Source organism: Athene cunicularia (genome assembly GCF_003259725.1).
Source record: "Athene cunicularia isolate RWA chromosome 2 unlocalized genomic scaffold, athCun1 chr2_part1, whole genome shotgun sequence".
Taxonomy (NCBI): Eukaryota; Metazoa; Chordata; class Aves; order Strigiformes; family Strigidae; genus Athene; species Athene cunicularia.
The window spans coordinates 21,409,668-21,429,568 of NW_020799095.1; the positions used below are offsets into that span (position 1 = coordinate 21,409,668).

General features: G+C 40.5%; 1 protein-coding gene across 3 annotated transcripts in view; it reads left to right on the forward strand.

The window, feature by feature from the left end:
• Positions 1–18,786, forward strand: part of ISPD (isoprenoid synthase domain containing) — a 129,104-nt gene extending 110,318 nt beyond the window's left edge. For 2 of the 3 annotated variants that reach the window (XM_026842322.1, XM_026842321.1), the window contains exon 9: positions 16,184–18,786. In XM_026842322.1, coding sequence (XP_026698123.1) covers positions 16,184–16,288 — 105 coding nt within the window. In that variant the 3' untranslated portion in view covers positions 16,289–18,786. The remainder of the gene's footprint in view (positions 1–16,183) is intronic. The other variant, XR_003397750.1, reaches the window with a different exon arrangement.
• Positions 18,787–19,901: the final 1,115 nt, after the last annotated feature.

The window sequence follows — 19,901 nt, forward strand, 5'->3', positions numbered from 1 at the left end:
CATTTCTGGACACTTCTTCATCAGTCTGGTATTTTTATTTTTTTGGGAAAGTAGACTATCTTGGCCTTACTTAAAAGTATTGAATTGTAAGGAATTTCTATTTTTTTGCATTCCAGTAGGCTGTAGACCCTCATCTGTAGACAGGAAAGGAAGTCAGAGATGGGATATAAACTATGCCTAAGCATCACACAGATGCAGTCAAAGATGTAGAATGTGAGTGATGAAATGAGAGATGTAGGATGAACCTTCAATTTTAAATGTTAAGATGTGTTTCAAGGATGTTTTCAAATTTCAATGTGTAGCTTGAACATGAAGTTTTTACAATTTATTCTACAATCAGTCCCTTCTTACAGAATGATAAAATGATGCAATTTGAGAGCTATTTGCAAGCAAATAGCTAGATTCAATTAAGAGTATCAAATTAGGGAAATCTGTGATACCAGATCTTAACAATGAGCTTCTGGACAGCCCCTTCCTCTCACTGTGTCTCACTGCCCAAAACACTGACATCTGAGTTACTTTAAAGATGCTTTTGAAATTTTGAGAAAGCAGTTTAGAAACAGTTACATATTAGCTCTTCTGTAGCAAAACACAGTTTAAAGTTGAATTTCAGTCTCTGCAACTGCAAAGTAACTGGGCTTGTAACACTGTAGTTACTTTGGTTTGTATTTCTGTAACGAAGATTGGAATGTGACCTTTACCCCACTGAACTGATATTATCATCCTAAGAGTTTGGAAGCCACAAGACTGGGATGTGAACAATAGCTCAGCACATGTGTACACATACTTTGCCCCTCAGAGTCTCTTAATTTTTGTTTATTTCTTTCCCCAAAGGAGAAGTTTTAATTTTGTTTTTTATCGGGCTATACAGTTTTTCCTCTGAACCATCTAAAATAAATTATCTGTAATCAAGAAGAATGTTTCAAATCAATTAGTTACTGCAGCTGTGTGTTTATATTTTAGATTATTCACAGTCTGTAGGAGTTGTTATAACAAAGATTTTAAGGACTGAACAGAACACTTATAATTGAAATGGATGAAAGCATGCCTCTTATTTTGGAGAGCTAGATGTCTATTATGCATAATATTCCATGTGAAGTTAGCACCTATAGGAAGGGAGAAAACTGTGCTTTAGACTGAGAGAATGGAAAAATTGCTCATGTTTCCTCTGCACTGATTTTCAGCATCCCCCAGGAGATTCAAATGTATTGCTCATTCTTTCCAAGGACCTTCCCATTTTGTTACAGTCACTAATTCAAAGTTACTCAGTCTTTCCATATAACACCAATAATCACAAATCACATGTTACAAATTATATGAAAATGCTTCTGCACATTTGTATGCAAAATTCTGTAACCTGTGTGTGATAGCTAAAGCATTTTGCATCTTGTACTGCATATGAGCAACTTAGATGTTTGCAAGCTGTGTTCATTTTTTTTCTTGAAAAGTGGAACGACCAATCTATGTTGTCAATATAATATGGGAAAGAAAAAACCTGTAATATTGAGAAATACACTGTGTTGAATTTACCATAAAGTGTGTACTTTTTTGCTCTTCCTAGAAGTTTATATGGAGAAGTGCTGTATTGAATTCTCTGTCCCCATTAGGTAGGTTTTGTCAGATCCCAAGTAACGATGTGATAGTACTTTGAAAGTAAAGAGAAACATTCGGATATGTGATACTTCTACTTATAATTTTATGTTTACACTGATGACCTCAGATCTCACTGGGTAGAAAAGTCCTACTCTGTTCTTTGAAGATTTTTTTTTTTTCCCTGCAGTATATGACACAGTTTGCCTATCAGATAGAGCCTCTGGCATTGATAGTAATCTGTCCTGATCTTTAGCAATGGCATGTCTTTTTATAATTTGAGGGTTGAGACAGTTGTGTACTTAATCTTTTCCTTACTCTTTTCCTTCTTCTGCCTTCTTTTTTTCCTTCTTTTACCCTCTTTTCCCCTTTCTTCTAGCTTGTTCCCCCACCACTTCTCTCCATCTTCCCTCAATACACATTTTTGCCTTCCTACTTAGTGCTGACTGGTGCTAAAACACTAGTCGCCGAGTGAAACTGAGCTTGAAGGTGCTGTATTTCTCAGCTTATAATAGGAAAAAAACAGCTAAACTGAGCTGAAACACTTTTGCTCTGCTGTTAGCCCCATGTGTCAAGTGCATTCATACATGATCCGTAGCTGCTCCATCATTGCTTTGGTGCCTGGTGCACTGTACTGGTCTGTGAATGATTTGCATGATTGGGGTGTTATATTTTGCAGGAGGCCAGCACTACTTAACCTGTTTTTTTCTGTATGTGTGTGTGGTGGGTCTGCTGTGTATTCCTGGCTGCCTGCAAAATTTAACACCGCAGCCCATGAAAGTATTTATAGACTCTCACAGTGGAACAGGCAGCAGAGGATCCACCACACATATACACTGAGGGAAATGCTATTACATGCTGCTGCTGCATGGAAGGCTTAAGTCCCACTCCCATGTGAATTTGTTAGTGTGATCAGATTGAGCCAAAGCCTTCTGAAACACTTGCCACAGCTTCACCTGACCTCAGCCCAATCTTAGATTTTCAGCGGCTTGCTCTGCTGGTTGTCAGAGGAGAAAGCAATTCTCCTGTGTGTCAGGAGCGTTTCACTTTTCCTAAATTGATAGGATAAAAAATCATAGAAACGTGTTTTCATTCCCCCTAAAAACCCTTATGGTGTGTTTTACAAGGTTACCAGAGTGATACCTCATAGGGCCTCTAGGTAGTACAGTATATTAACAGGAATACATTTCATATTATAGTCTTATTTGGTAACATACTGTATTAAGAGACCACCTCTAAGAAACCTCAAACACATAATATACTTTTGCAGGCAACCACATCTGTTAAATGTGGCTTATTTCTGCCAATATTTTTGTACGAGTTCCATACAGGTGGCAGAATTGGCTGCTTCCTCAAGCATTAGGTAGCTTTTTGAACAACTTGGAGGGAAAGATGGTTGACAGACAGTTGTGCTATCAGTACTGCCATACTCACTCTTGCCAAGAGCTTAGATCAGATAGTGGTAAGTGCTGAATGAAAACCCTTGCTTAAACAGCAGTGATTGAATGTGCTGAAAATGCTCTTTATAATAAACTCTTCAGAGAATTTTTTGGTCCAAGAATTTTTATTGATTATTCAGTATGATCTCGCTAACAATTTTTCTTGTGGGGGGAAAAAAAAAAAAAAAAGTCTTGGACTGGACAAGAACAAGGAAATATAAAGCCTAGGTTTGCATATGACAGAGACATTGGCACCAAGCTCAGGTCTGTTCCAAACACCATTTGTATGTTTTCCATCAAATGAAAAAGCTTCTGAAGCAAAAGTCAGAACAGAGCTTTCACTTGCTTCCCAGGCATGTGAATAAACATCTAGGTTGGAGTCTTGTCACCTTCTGTTGTGATACAGTGACTGTACATAGAATGGGTATTCCTCCACAGGAATTTTAACCACAATCCAAAAAAATTGTGAGCTGGGGTGTGGATTAACCTCCTTTCTCAAAGAAGGGAACTGAATTCGGTCACCTACATGCTGCAGAACGTGTGGATAATGGAGCTGGTTTAAAACTGCTAATTTAGGGGAATTCTGTCAATTCCATTCATACTAGAGAAAGGAATTAATCCCATTTGGGTTTTGGTTTGTTTGCGCTGTTTTTTTTAACAGAAGAGTGATTTTTCCTTTCAGTTTTAAATCTGAATCTTAGGTGAAAAGATAAACACAATAGCATAGGGACATAATCCCTCCAGACTCCAGATTTAAAATACTTGTCTGTCCTTAGTGTATCCACAGAGTCATTTTAAACGTTGATGGCTCTCCTTTTTCTTATGACAAACTTTAAGAGGCATGGTTGATCAGTGGTACAGGAGAGAGAGATAAAATACAGTATCACATAATTATGGACAGTTTATCCAGGTTTAGGTTGATTGTAGCATGGATGTACAACCATTTAACTGCAGGAATTAACTCAGATCTATCAGAGTTCATTAACTAAGAGGTCTGCTGGGCTTTATTAGCATGGTCACAGTTTGGTTCTTCCAGTGCTACTCATCTCTTTTCTCAATCCTCATTGCATCCCAAGTATCTAGATTTCTAAATGATTTCTGTTTTGAGGAGTGTCCACTAATGAAGAACTGATTGTATTTTTTTAGTTCAGAAAGGAAGCAAGGCAGTGTATACAGAGGTTCAATTCTGAAGCTGCTGGAGTAATTTTGAACCCAGCTACCTATCTGAACTCAAATGCTACCTTAATTATTTACATATTACTTGAAAGGAAACCTAAAAATATTCAGAGAAATAGTTTTCTTATCTTTTGGAATGATCTGCATAGCTATCTTCTTATTGAGGTAAATTGCTACGTTGATATTATGTATGAGATGTCACATCAATAGATCCTTTGGCACATGGATTAAAAAATGTGATGTGGAAACATTTTAAGAAGAAAGGAGACTTCAGATTAATTTCTACTGTTACAGAAATAGAGTTTGCTTTAATATGTAGGTGCATGCCACTACATATCTTGAGTAGGAAAAAATGCTTCTTCATGAATCTACCAGAGAATTCCTCAGGGTGAGATTAAACACCAACCCATGTTATACGATTGATTTCTGGTAGAGGAAGGACCTCACTCCCTCTTCAGATCACTTTTTTAAATGAAAAATATTAATTGAAGAAGAAAATTTCAAATACTGAGGTTTTTTGAGGCTAGATTCTCTACTCATCTCCTCTGACTGCAAAGAAACCACTCTCAATATGTGACATCAGGTGAGTTTTGGAGGCATCTTCTATAGCTTTAGTATAAATTGCAGCATCCCATGGAGTTTTAAATTAACAGCAGCTCCTCTTGTACTGCCAGCATAGCCTTTTACAAGATGTTTCAGCCCTTTTCTCTTCCACTCGTGCCTTGTGGTTTACCTGGTGTGAACTCAGTCCCACCCTGCGAAAGGGAGTGATGGGCATGTGGTCCTTCTGCTGGCTCCAGCCTTTTTCTGTAAAATGGCAGGAATGTGCAGTACAGCACTGTCCTGGTTTCAGCTGGGGTAGAGTTAATTTTCTTTCTTAGTAGCTAGAATAGTGCCATGGTTTGGATTCAGTATGGGATTTGGTATGAGAAGGATGTTGATAATACACTGATGTTTTCAGGTGTTGCTAAGAAATCGAGGACTTTCCAACTTCCTATGTCCTGCCCATGTGCAGGTGCACAAGAAGCTGGGAGGGAGCACAGCCAAAGCAATGGACCTAAACTGGCCAATGAAATATTTCATATCATGTAACGTCATGCTCAGTATATAGATGAGGGTTGGCCAGGAACCTGGGGCTCCCACTTCCAGGATTGTGGTATCAGGATCTTATTTTCTCTGGGATCACTAGATGGGAATAGGCTGGGCATTGGATGGTGCGTAGTGAGCAACTGCATTGTGCATTACCTGCTTGTATTTTGTATTATTATTATTATTATTATTATTATTATTATTATTATTATTTCAATTATGAAGCAGGTTTTATCTCAACCTGAGTCTCCTTACCTTTACCCCTCCAATTCTCTTACTCATTCCCTGGGTGGGGGAGGGTAAGCAAGTGACTGTGTGATGTTTGGCTGCTGGCCGGGTTTAAAGCACAACAGTCCTTTTTGGTGCCTGGCTCGCTCAGTCAGTAGAGCATGAGACTTTTAGGGGTTTTTAGGTTTTTTTAGGTTTGAGCCCCATGGGGTAAAATTGCTGGAGTTGGGTAGCCACTTCATTCACGGTTGGTGCCTCATCATCTCCTCCTGCCAGGTAAGCATCTGACCCTCAGGTTGTAGGGCTCTATTGGACACTGGTGCCCAATGCCCCCTAATGCCATCATATTTTAACAGGGCAGAACCCATTTGTATTTCAAGAGTGACAGGGGTTTCTCAACAGCTAAGTGTATTGAAGGCTGAAGTGGGCTTAACTGGGAATGAGTAGCAAAAGCATGCCATTGTGACTGGCCCAAAAGCTATGTGCATTGTTGGTATAGATTATCTCAGGAGAGGGTATTTTGAGGACCCAAAAGGGGTTTTTGGTATAGCTGCCTTAGAGATGGAAGAAATGAATCAGCTGTCTGCTTTGCCTGGTCTCTCAGAAGATCCTTCTGCTGTGAGATTGCTAAGGGTCAAAGAACAACAGGTGTCAGTCGCTGCTGCTACAGTGCACTGGCAGCAATATCACACCAACCGAGACTCCATAATGGCTATCCATGAACTGATTTGTCAGCTGGAGAGCCAAGGACTGATCAGCAAGACTCACTCACTTTTTAACAGCCCCATATGGCCAGTGTGAAAGTCTAATGGAGAGTGGAGATTAAGAGTAGACTATCGTGGCCTGAATGAAGTCATGCCACCGCTGAGCGCTGCCATGCCAGACATGCTATAACTTCAGTATGAGTGTGAGTCGAAGGCAGCCAAGTGGTATGCCACGATTGATATTGCCGGTGCATTCTTCTCCATCCCTCTGGCAGCAGAGTGCAGGCCACAGTTTGCCTTTGCCTGGAGGAGTGTCCAGTAGACCTGGAACTGACTACTGCAGGGGTGGAAACACAGCCCCACCACTTGCCATGGACTAATCCAGACTGCACTGGAACAGGGAAACCCCAGAACACCTGCAGTACATTGGTGACATCATTGTATGGGCTAATAAAGCAGAAGAAGTTTTTGAGAAAGGAGAGAAAATAATCCAAATCCTTCTGAGAGCTGGTTTCACCATGAAGTGAAGTAAGGTCAAGGAATCTTCACAGGAGATTCAATTTTTAGGAATAAAATGGCAAGATGGATGTTCTCAGATTCTAATGGATGTGATTAATAAAATAATAACTACATCCCCACTGACTAGCAAAAAAAGAAACACAAGCTTTCTTAGGTGCTGTGGGTTTCTGAGGAAAGCATATTCCAAATTACAGTGAGATTGTAAACCCTCTCTACCAAGTGACCTGAAAAAAAGAATGATTTTACATAGGTCCCTGAGCAACAACAAGCCTTTGAACAAATTAAATAGGAAATAGTTCATGAAGTAGCCCTTGGGCTGGTTTGGGCAGGACAAGATGTTAAAAATGTGCTATACGCCACAGACGGGAAGAATGGCCATACCTGGAGTCTCCGGCAGAGAGCACCAGGGGAGACCCAAGGGATATAGAGGATCTGAAGCCCACTATATTCCAACCGAAAAAGAGATACTGGCAGCATATGAAGGAGTTTGAGTTGCCACAGAAGTGATTTGTACTGAAGCACAACTCCTCCTGGCACCTCGACTGCCAGTGCTGGGATGGATGTTCAAAGGGAGCATCCCCTCTACACACCGTGCAACTGATGCCATGTGGAGTAAGTGGGTCACACTGATCACACAGTGGGATCAAATAGGGAGCCCTAGAGCAGTCTAGAAATACTGGAAATGATCATAAGTTGGCCAGAAGATAAAGATTTTGGAATGTCACCAGAAGAAGAGGTACTGCATGCTGAAGAGTCCCCACCATGTAATAAACTACCAAATAATGAGAAGTGATATGCCCTGTTTACCAACAGGTCCTGTCACATTGTAGGAAAACATCAAAGGTGGAAGGCTGTTGTGTGGATCACAGAAGTTGATGAAGGAGGTGGTGAATTGAGTCAGTCTGCAGAAGTGAAAGCCATCCAGCTGGCCTTAGATATTGTTGGGTGAGAAAGGTGGCCAGTGCTCTGTCTCTACACCATGACTCATGGATGGTGGCAAATGCCCTGTGGGGTGGTTACAGCAGTGGAAATGGAGCAACTGGCAGCACAGAGGCAACCCATCTGGGCTGCTGAATTATGGCAAGATATTGCTGGTCAGGTAGAGAACCTGGTTGTGAAAGTACGTCATGTAGATGCTCATGTACCCAAGAGCTGGGCCACTGAAGAACATTAAAACAACGAGCAGGTGGATCAGGCTGCTAAGATTAAGGTGGATCAAGTGGATCTGGACTGGCAACATAAGGGGAAGAAATTTACAGCTCACTGGGCCCGTGACTCCTCAAGCCATTAGGGAAGGGATGCAACATACAGATGGGCTTGTGATCAAGGGGTGGACTTAGCCGTGGACACCATTGCACAGGTTACCCATGAATGTGAACCACGTGCTACGATCAAGCAAGCCAAACTCTTTGGTATGAAGTACGATGGTGAAAATATAGATATGGGGAGGCCTGGCAGATTGATTATATATCATGCTCCCACAAACCTGGCGTGGCAAATGCTATGTGCTCACAAGGGTCGAAGCAACCACCAGATGGTTGGAAACATAGGCCGTGTCCCATGCCACTTCCCAGAACACTAATCTGGGCCTTGAAAAGCAAGTCTTGTGGTGGCATGGCACCCCAGAAGGCACTGAGTCAGATAATGGGACCCGTTCCCGAAATAATGTCATGGACACTTGGCCAAAGACCATGTCATTGAGTGGGTATATCACATCCCCTATCATGTACCAGCCTTTGGGAAAATTGAGTGGTACAAGGGGTTGCTGTAAACTATACTGAGAGCAATGGGTGGTGGAACTTTCAGATATTGGGATACACATTTAGCAAAAGCCACCTGGTTAGTCAATACCAGAGGATCTGCCAGTCAAGCTGGCCCTGTCCAGTCAAACATTCTACATACTTTAGATGGGGATAAAGTCCCTGTAGTGTGCATTAAAAATATGCTAGGGGAGACAGTCTAGGTTGTTCCTGCCTTGGGTAAAGGTAAACCCCTTCAAGAATAATTTAAGAATTATCATTAAAATCCACATTCATCACACAGTCTTCACAAACTTCACTCACATCAACAAAAAATAATTCCCCACACCAAAATCAAACCAACATCATCACAACACGAAATGGAAGTGCACAATTTACACACAGTCCACCCCTCATCCCTTCACCAGACTTGAACAAGATTTCCCACAATTAATCTCTCTCTTAACATTGTTTAGTCCATGTTTTGCCTATTACCTCTCTAATTACTATTCTTATCTCAAATCCCTTGAGCCCCACATTGGATACCAAAAAGGAGTGTGTTGCATTGACCTTGGCTGGACACCAGGTGCCTACCAAAGCTGCTCTATCACTCCCCTCCTCAACTGGACAGGGGAGAGAGAATAAATGAAAGGCTTGTGGGTGGAGAGAAGGACAGGGAGAGATCATTCACTGATTACCATCACAGGCTAAACAGACTCAACTTGAGAAAAGTAGCTTAACTTATTGTCAAATCAGAGTAGAGTAATGAGAAATAAATCTTAAAATACCTTTCCCCCACCCCTCCCTTCTTCATGGGCTTAACTGTACACCCAATTTCTCTACCTCCTCCCTCCCAGCTGCACAGGAGAATGGGGAATGGGGGTGTGGTTAGTTCATCACATGTTTCTGCTGCTCTCCTCCTCGAGGAAGACTTCTCATGCTCTTCCCCTGCTTCAGTGTGGGGTCCCTCCCACAGGGGACAGTCCTCTATGAATGCCAACATGAGTCCTTCCCATGGGCTGCAGTTCTTCATGAACTGCTCCAGTGTGGGTCCCTCCCATGGGGCGCAGTCCCTCAGAACAGGCTGCTCCAGCGTGGGTCCCCCGCAGGTCCCAAGCCCTGCCAGCAAACCTGCCCCAGCGTGGGCTCCTCTCTCCACGGGGCCACAGGTCCTGCCAGGAGCCTGCTCCAGCGTGGGCTTCCCACGGGGTCCCAGCCCCCTTTGGGCTCACCCCCCTGCTCCAGCGTGGGGCCCTCCCCGGGCTGCAGGTGGAGATCTGCTCCTCTGTTACCCTCCATGGGTGCAGGGCACAGCTGCCTCACCAGGGTCTTCGTCATGGGCTGCAGGGGAGTCTCTGCTCCAGCATCCAGAGCACCTCCTCCCCCTCCTTCTTCACCGACCTTGGTGTCTGCAGGGCTGCTGCTCTCACATATTCTCACGCCTCTCTCAGCTGCTGTTGTCAGAGGTTTTTTTTTTCTCCTTTCTTAAATATGTTACCCCAGAGGCACTACCACTGTGGCTGATGGGCTCAGCCTTGGCCAGCAGCGGCTCTGTCAGGCACAGGGGAAGCTTCTAGCAGCTTCTCACAGAAGCCACCCCTGTAGCCCCCCTGCTACCAAAACTTTGCCATGCAAACCCAATACAAGCACGAGTGCTGTCTTGTGGTGTGGGCCAGCCCTCTCTTCTCTGTTTTCATGGGGAAAGTGTGCATAGAGCAGTTAATCTCTTTTTAAATGACTGATTATGTGGTAGCTATATGGGATTTGTGCCTCATTTTGGGGGGGATTATTTGATTGTTGTTCTATGTATTCCTGATGCATTTGGATAAGGAAAGAAAGGCACAACTGTTGCTTCCCAGAAATACTTAGGCCTTAGTATCTATACTGGGGAGTAAAACAGGCCAGGGATGGTTCTCTTGTCCTCTGGCTAAAAATCGCAGCATGCCTCGTGTCCATATGGCTAAACTCTCATTTTCCCAAAAGAGGGTGGCCTCATTCAGACTGTCTCTTAGGAGCAGTCCCTGGCATGTTAGCTGGCAGGAGCCAAAATTGTGCCAGGGAGCGGGCTTACAATGGAACAGCAAGGGCAGGGGCATGCCAGCTCATGCCCCGGCACCCTTTCCGTTCCTGGTACAAATGTATTAATACATGTTCCCTAAGTTTAGCAGCATCTTTAAATCATGTTTTCAGATTTCCTCTCAGCCATATAATCAGGACTAACATTGCAATTCATTTTTTAAAACTGTATTAAATGGAGAGTCAAATAATATTACAGCAAAACAGAGTGCAAATAATGGAACACAGCTGTTCTATTCTTCTGGAGGGATGCAGTACAAGGCAGAGGTAAGACCTGCAGAGGCATTTTTTTTGAGCTGTAATGGGCAGCGTGTGTGTTTTTCAAGCTATGCTTAAACTGAACTAGTACATATGTAAATTGAAATGCATGTATGTGAAGTTCCAGCCGGGGGAAAAAAAAAATCCTAAACAGATTGAAGCAAGGAAATGAATTTTTAGGGGAACGTCAGTAAATATACAGATATCCTCAGTTTCTTAAATAAATGCACATTTGTAAAATATCAGATTGCATATTACAAATACAATTTTAACTCTGTCCCTGTATCCATTCCCAGTCTTATTCTGCAGACCAGAAAACCCCTACAGTCAGTAACTCTACATCAAATAAATTCTGAGTTACAACCATCACACAATATGGTTATGTTTGAATATTTTTACTGCTTAATAACAGACAAAGTGGATTTTTTTTTTTTTTTTTTGGAATCAAAGTGCTGTTATGTGGATTTATGGTTTATAAGGTTGGCAGCGTTTCTGAGTACTTTCTTTTCCAAAGTACATAAATATAAAGTGGTAAAAGTTTTGTTTTTAGCTTATAAATGTAGTTAATCATCTGTTCAAACAATAAAAAATTCTATTTATTAACGGCCAAGAAATGTTAGGGAGTTTTGGTTTTTCTTTTTTACAAGAGACTCATTTAAGTCAACTGGATGAAATGAATAGACAGTGAATATCACAATGGTTTAAGGGGGGAATCGTGGCACACCAGTTGATCATGTGGAACTTCAGTCATTAATCCATTAAAGTCAACTGCCTCCGAGTCTTATTTAAAGGTCATGGTCTTTTTTAAGGATTTCGTTGATGAGGAAAAGAACTATTCATGTTTGATCCATCCAGCACATGAATGGATGTGTGCTCACTGACTAGCGTGCTGAAGTATGTTCTCTGCTTGGAATTTGTAACACTGAGCAGTGGGTGGGCAATAACGTGCGAGAGCTCTTGTGGGCTACATGAGGATTTGTATTGATCATCCTGTTCTTATATCCTGTTTTTTATCGTGGTTACAATATATGCAAACACGTCAGGCAATTAGACATGTGAAGACCTGGTTCTGCTTGATTATTTGACTTCCTGCAACTAATAATGAGATTTTTGAAAGATTTAGTGCTATGCCATTGAATGTGAAAGAGGATCGGAGGCCTGTATGTGCAATGGAGTTAGGTGTGGTAGCTTAAATTTGTCCTGGCATCCTTACTGAAGCCTCCCTGTAGGCACTATCAGCTGTAATCAGCACTGTTGCCAGAAGTAACATTGCAGCATCAGAAACATGGGTGTTTTAAAGGTATAGCCAGGGGACTTGAAGTGTTCACTTATTTGTTTAACTTTAAATTAATAAAGACCCACAAGATTCTTTTTCTTTTCTGAGTTATTGTTGAATTCTGTTATTTTAACTCTTCTTAATATTCTTCATAAACACTGCTGGTATCCAAATTACATATAACTACTTAGGAAAAAGCTATGTGTCATCATGGCACATTGAAAATACCCACTTACATGCACAATAGTGGCCTAAAATGAAATAAATTCCCAGGAGGGTTCAGAGGAGAGGAAAGAATACTTAAGATATAACTTAACCATTAAACAGTGTTAGGCGTACACTTTGAACAATATGTTCTCTTCAAGTTGATAGACTTTCTGTTCTCTTTTTTGTGATAATAAAGAACTAGAAATGATCAGCAAAAGTTAAAATTATGCGCAGGCTGTGACCTTCAGATAGTACAATAATGGTTCCTAGCATAAGAGTGAGTTTTGATTCTCAGAAAGACACAGGATATACAATGATTTTGAAATTCCTGGAAGAGTCCAGTTCTTCATGTTATTTACTACCTCTTTCCAGTAAGACCGTGGCTGTGAGAATAAAGCAAGTTAAAACTGGCGCATACTTGACCTCTGTGGCACTGGTTTCTCCTGTACTCAGAGGCTGGCTCATAGGCCCAGGTGCTGGGCACTGTTCAATGAATAGGTGACCCTGAGATCAAACTGAGACAGGGTTACTGGGAAGGAACAACAGCATAGATCTAAAAATTAGTAACCGCTATGATAAATACTTTAAAGGATTGCCCTGTTGAAAGCTTCAGTACATGCCTCACAATGTCATTTAACCATCAACTGTAACTGTATAAAATGAAGAATATATTTTCTATTATATTTGTTATCTTAAATAAGAAAATGTATATTCACTTAAACAATACATTTCTAGTTATTTCCAAAAAACAGACTTACAGGAACCAGGCCTGCACAGGGGCTAATTCTGTCTGACATTGTTCCTGCCATTGTATTGATTAATTCTAAGAAAGGCAGGAACCAGTAGGCTTCCTGAATAGTTATAATAATAGTATGAATAATAAGATTATTAGAAGTGAAGCAATTGTAAAACTTTCAAATGCATTTGAATTTGTGCTGCTTACTTTTTTGTGTTTCTCTTTTTGAACAAATTGCAATCCCCCAGCCATTTTCAGTGTGATTTATAGACTGCTTTTGCATGCAGGTTTCCGTACACGTTACTGTGCCGCATTGCCTGTGTTACAAATACTACTCATAATTTTTGCATGTCTTTCCTTCAGAACATGGAAATTAGCACTAAAGCCTTAGGTTTAGCTTTAGAAAAAGCTTTTTTTCAGTCTAAAGGAATCTTACAGTGTCACTTTCAATCTCTCCTGTGAAAGTTAAATTTCTTTCTCTTTCTTCCTTTTATGTTCAAAAACTTAAATAATTTATTACTGCAAAGGAATGTGTACTGAATCCAGTAACCAACAGAGGATGTGGAAAGATTTATTGGGAGAAACATTAAGAGCATTCCTGGCCAGGTGTATTTTATTTCTTTTTTGTGCAATGAGAAAAAAAAATACACATCTCCAGCCAACTTCAGATATGGATGGAAGCCCATTTGGAAAACAGTGTCTGTAATTGTAAAGTGCTTCTTGAGACAAACTGAACAAAAAGTCATGAGGGCTGCAAAGAGATTGGCATTGCTGCACAGCAAGCGATGTGTTGCTAGATCTTGAAAGTGACTGCAATGTTTGCGGTCTGAGTGGGTGTACACACATGATGTCTGCTCTCCTTGTACATTATACAGCAATTTAATCCCATGGGAAGTGAGGGAGTGAAACCCCTACCAAATTGGAGTAGTGGATTCTGCGTTCCTCTTTGCACCCTCGGTCCATGACAAAAGGTACTGGAGGAGCAGGGCCTGAGGACAGTTCGGCACTCCTTGCTTAACTGAATGGGAGGTGTCACTCAGTAAACAGCAAGACACAGCTGTAGTGAACATTTTTGCTCTATGACAATTTTTTAGAACACTAATAAATAATTTTACTGCACATTAGAATATAGAACATACATTTCTGAGGAGTGTAATCTTTTGGGGGGATTACAAATTGTAACACCTTACTTATTTGGTGATTTTTAGGACAAAACTCTAGTCAAATAGAAATATCATTCTTCCATGAATGATAAGAGAATCAGGTATAATCTAGCTATTTCTAATTCTATCCAGTTACCTCTCTGGCTTGTTTCCTGTCATTTACTTAAAGCACAAAATTAATAAGAGCATTATCATACAATAATAGGTTGGAAGTGACCTTTAAAGGTCATCTGGTCCAACCCTCCCTGCAATGAGCAGGGACATCAACTAGATCAGGCTGCTCAGAGACCCGTCCAGCCTGACCTTGTTTCCAGAGATGGGAATCTGCCACCTCTCTGGGGCAATCTGTTCCAGTGTTTCACCACCCTCATCATAAACTATTTCTTCCTTATATGTAGTCTAAATCTACCCTCTTTTCGTTTAAAGCCATTGTCCTATTGCTACAGGCTCTACTAAAAGGTCTGTCACCATCCTTATTATGAGCCCCCTTTAAGTACAGGAAGGCACTATAAGGTCTTCCCAGAGCCTTCTCTTCTCCAGGCTGAACAACCCCAACTCTCAGCCTGTCCTCATGGGGGAGGTGCTCCAGCCCCCTCATCATTTTCTGTGGCCCTCCTCTGGAACCACTCCAACATGGAGAGTGTTCCATGGCCACCTTTCCCCTTTCAGTTTTTCCTCAACCCCAACTTTTCAGTCTCCAGCTCCCTTCTGTGCTATCTCAGTAGGTAGGTCCCTTCAGCAGTAGCCTTATTCCTTAAAAAGAAGGTTTTAATGTTATGTTTTTGTATCAGTTGTTGAAACCAGTTCATCCTTCTCGATTAATCCAAGTTTCTTAAACATCTTCTTCCTTGATGCAGCATCTTAGGAAAATAGTGGTGAAAAGATACAGAATCAAACTGCTCCATCCTCCTGCCTCAGGCATCCTGTTTTACATGTATGTGGGTCTCATGTTACAGGACCCTAATGTTGAGTTTCCTTAATCTGTCCAATAAACTGTTTCGCTGTATATCAGTCCTTAATGTTAAAACAACTTTCCTGACTTCTTATATCCCAGTTTAAGTTCCCTTAAGCCTGTTGCTTCCAATTTTATCCATCATGTCTGTGGACAAGAGCTCTTGCTTTCTCTTTGTATCTCCCCTTCTGTGCTTGAAACTCTTCTGGTTTCTCCCTAGAGTTTTGCAGACCTTTTTCTCCATTGCTTCACATAAATTGTTCCGTCCTATTTCTCTCTCTAGGGACGTGCCTCTGCCTGGCTACACTTATTGATATTTTCCCAGTGTGCAAATGAAAATGTTACTGGTAGCGAGAGGCCAACATTTTATAGTCAATACAATTGAGAAAACTTGGCAATTAGACAAAGGACTCTTTCAAATGTGAGCTGGAGTGCTCAGTTAGAAGCACAGAATCAAAGTCTCATTTTATTACTTCTTCCTGTGTTGGGCTCTATACTTGCCTATCAAAACCAGACTAAGTTATTTGATACAAAGATCAGCCTAACCTACTGAAGTCCCAGTGTTTAAATGTCGTTTGTGAGTTTAAGGAGTTTGTAGACTACAGATGGGATTCAGTAGGTGCTTAAAGTTACAGGTCTTTAATAGTGCTACTCAATTAAATCCTCCATTTTGTTCCAATGTTTTCAAACCCAAAATTCTGACTACTTTTTAGATTTTAAAAATCAGTTAGGAAGCAAGTGACAGAACCAAGCTTCTATTTTTCTGATCTCTGGATAGATGACATTAGCAGTTACAATATATTCCTTAAAAAAAAAAAATCTTTTTAAGTCATCATGGAGATTGAAAAATAGATATTACTATGAAATTGTGTTTCCTTAAAATACAAATTTTAGAAGTTCTTCTAATAAGTACTAATATTTTTTTTCAATGATCATATGATAATTTTGCATACTAGAAAATTGATTTTAAATATTTACCTTTTTCACTTTTGTTAACATGTTGTTTTCCCTGCTTTCTTTTTTTTCCCCAGGACCATTTGGTGCTTCAGAAGATAGTAAATTCTGCTGCTGCTCTTATCATGGCATTAATAAAGGACAGAAATCCGGAGCTGATTGGCCAGCTGTTGGTAGCATAAGACCATAAATCATATGTAACTTTTGGAAATGTTTCTTTTTCATCATCCATTCACCAAAGGTCTTGAATCATTTTACCCTTTGATGAAAACTATGAATTTCTGACATTTATTATTAAGATCTTTTAACAACATATTTTTGATACTTAAAATTCAAGTCTGATGTTATGTATAAAGTGTAAAATGAAATACAAATCATTCTGAGATACACTGGGTGCATACTGTGAGGAGTGATACTGACATATTTTTGTGAGGTACCAATCACTTAAAAAGGTGCACAAGACACCAAAGCATTCATGCAGAATTATCTTTAAGCCATGTATGTGTGTTGTACTCTAGGACTGCATGAATTAAATTTTATTTAAGACAAATAATCATAAAGCACAGCTCAACTTATTTATATGGTATTATTTTAAAATTGCTACTGTACTTATTAGTGAATGTAGAGTTCATTATACAGTGTAGCCTTCCTGACGTGCAAGAAATGTTTGAAATGTCCTCCTCGTCCTCCATGGAGTGAAAGTAATGTTGAATCTAAGAAGAGATGTGCACGGGGAAAATGAGGTGCTAAACCCCAGTTTTCCAGATGCAGTATGCTCTGGCTGTAACACTCCTTAGTGCTACACTTCTTCCAGTGCCCATGTACCATCATTCAGAACTAGTTCCAGTAGCTCCACTGAGTACTGTATTACACATACTCTTTGTGTTTGCAAATGCATGTACATATGTGCATGCTATGTGCATATGCATGCTTAAAGAAAGAAAAAAGGGTTAAGACAAAAAAAAAATGTTTTTCAACCCAATCTGTAGGTTATGGAGAAATAGGAAGATTCTGTTAGTTCATCTACAAGAATACAATTTTCATCTCTTACTGGCTAGCATACATATGTATTAATTAGTAGTGAAGAGGGCTGAGTGTTATGAGTTCAAATATATGTTACATTGATATTCAAGTGTGGAAAGTTGTGACAGGAAGGTGAAATGGTGAATGGTTATTATGTGGAGTATCTTAAGGTATCACAACCACTAAGAGCAATAGAAGAGGACAGTACCTGAAAACACCTGTCCCTCCCTATGCATCAGACTCAGGAATTCCAGCTCCCCTTCAATTTGTGAAGGGGCTAGGTTAATGTCTTACATACCTGCCACGATTGGAATAAGGTCTTAGAGAAGTATCCCCACCAGAAGTGTCCAGTGAGTCCCCCATTCAGTCTATTCTAAGTGACAGCATTGTCAGTTCAGCAAGTTTCCCTCTGAAACCAGCATTCATCCCCTTATTCCCACCATGTTCCATCCACTCCCTCTGGTGCTCAGACAAAATTTAGGATAGCATGATGCATGCTTGGTCCCCTTCCACTTCCTATTTTCCTTCACCTGATGGTTTATATCTCTGTTTGAAATCCCCTTTAGAAGCTGATGTTGTTCCCAAACTTCCTTCATTGCACGATAAAAGAGAGTTGTTAGCTAACACTTCTATATCCAAAGCACACGTTTTCTTCTACACAGAAGTTATCATTAGACAACTAACAAAGTTCATGTGCATCATCTGCTTTCTTTTTGCTTCTCTCTCCTCTCTAGTTTGATTAATAATTTGTCCTTTTCTGACATAGTACAACATAAGCATTCATATTAGCTCTGTGTTTGGCTATACAATAGGTATATTTTATTTATATATATATTCATGTCTGTTCATATGCAGAGTACTCAAATAAATGAGGAACTAAAGAATTTATTATTGGTATTCATAATTTAACAGGACAGCTTTCACAAACAGGTTTTCTGAATTCACTTTTACATTGATAAATTTAATGGAGAAATGCACCCTACAGGCTTTTAAAAAACACAATGAAAGATGTCTCTTGACTGTATTTTGTGATTCTTTTCTTGAAGACTAAAATATAATCTGTGATGTGTTTTCCCCACATAATAAGCAAGTGAATTTAGAAAATTCTTCGTGTTTTCCATCCACTCTTATTTATACATTGTGATACTGCCTTAGGATTGATTTCTGTGTAATTTACCATATGCTTAAACAGAACTTTTACTTTGTAGGGTTGTTTTACTTATCTCATTCTATTAAAAGGATTTCAATCCAATTTAAAATGTTACTGCTATGAACTCTTGTAATGAAAAATTATATTATGGTTGTTTATGGACTTATTTAAATAAATGAACAGACAACACACAACAAAAAGTTAAGTTTCAGGTCATCAAACATACTTAGTACTAATCTTAAATGGAAGATAATAAGCTTTATTAATGTACTGTTAATCACTGCATTATGGATTTTTTTAAAGATTATTTTAAAATAATCTACAAACACTGAAAAATCTATTTTGCTGGAAGCAAATACACCAACAACAGAACTACTAGAACAGATCATGAAATACTAGAACTGCAGTAAAAAAAAAAAAAGGAAAAAGAAACTGGACTGTGATTAATGCTATTGTGTATCCAAACCAAATTTAAATGGTCTTTTGGATGATTGTTAATACTTACAATGGGAATAAAGATATAAAATGAAATTAAGAAACTAGCTGATTGGTTTTTGTCTGTGCATAACTTCTCACAAATAGCAATATACATGAGAAACTTGGCAGCCTTTTGTACACACATGCTGTTTTGAATTTAAGTAGTGAATCAGTCACCACCCATATTGCTTTGAACATTTGGACAGAGATAACACAGAGTAAATAAAAGCTCAGACTCTGCCACCCTTGCTTACCTTACTCCTCAAGCACTCTAATTAGTATTCCTTGGGTATTGTTCATCAGAAAAGAGAATATAGAATATTGCCCTTGAAATGCTTTTCATAATGCTTGTCTCTAAATTGGTGAGACATGGATTTGACAGATGGACCACTTGGTGGATAAGGAATTGGCTGGATGGTCACATTCAGAGAGTTGTGGTCTATGGCTCAATGTCCAGGTGGAGAGCAGTGACGAGTGGCATTCCTCAGGGGTCAGTACTGGGACCAGCGCTGTTTAACATCTTTGTTGGTGCCATGGGCAGTGGGATTGAGCGCACCCTCAGCAAGTTTGCTGACAGCACCAAGCTGTGTGGTGCGGTCGACACGCTGGAGGGAAGGGATGTGCCATCCAGAGGGACCTGGACAGGCTGGAGAGGTGGGACCGTGTGAACCTCATGAAGTTCAACAAGGCCAAGTGCAAGGTCCTGCACATGGGTCTGGGCAATCCCAAGCACAAATACAGGCTGGGCGATGAGTGGATTGGGAGCAGCCCTGCAGAGAAGCACTTGGGGGTATTAGCAGATGGAAAACTGACTATGAGCCAGCAATGTGCGCTTGTAGCCCAGAAAGCCCAACTGTATCCTGGGCTGCATCAAGAGAAGTGTGGCCAGCAGGTCAAGGGAGGTGACTCTTCTCCTCTACTCCACTCTCATGAGACCCCACCTGGAGCTCTGTGTCCAGCTCTGGGGCCCCCAGCATAAGAAGGACATGGACCTGCTTGAGCAGGTCCAGAGGAGGCCCACAAAGATGATAGCGACCTGGAGCATCTCCCTTAGGAGGAAAGGCCAAGAGAGTTGGCGTTGTTTAGCCTAGAGAAGGCTCTGGGGAGACCTTGTAGTGGCCTTACAGTACTTAAAGGGGGCTGCA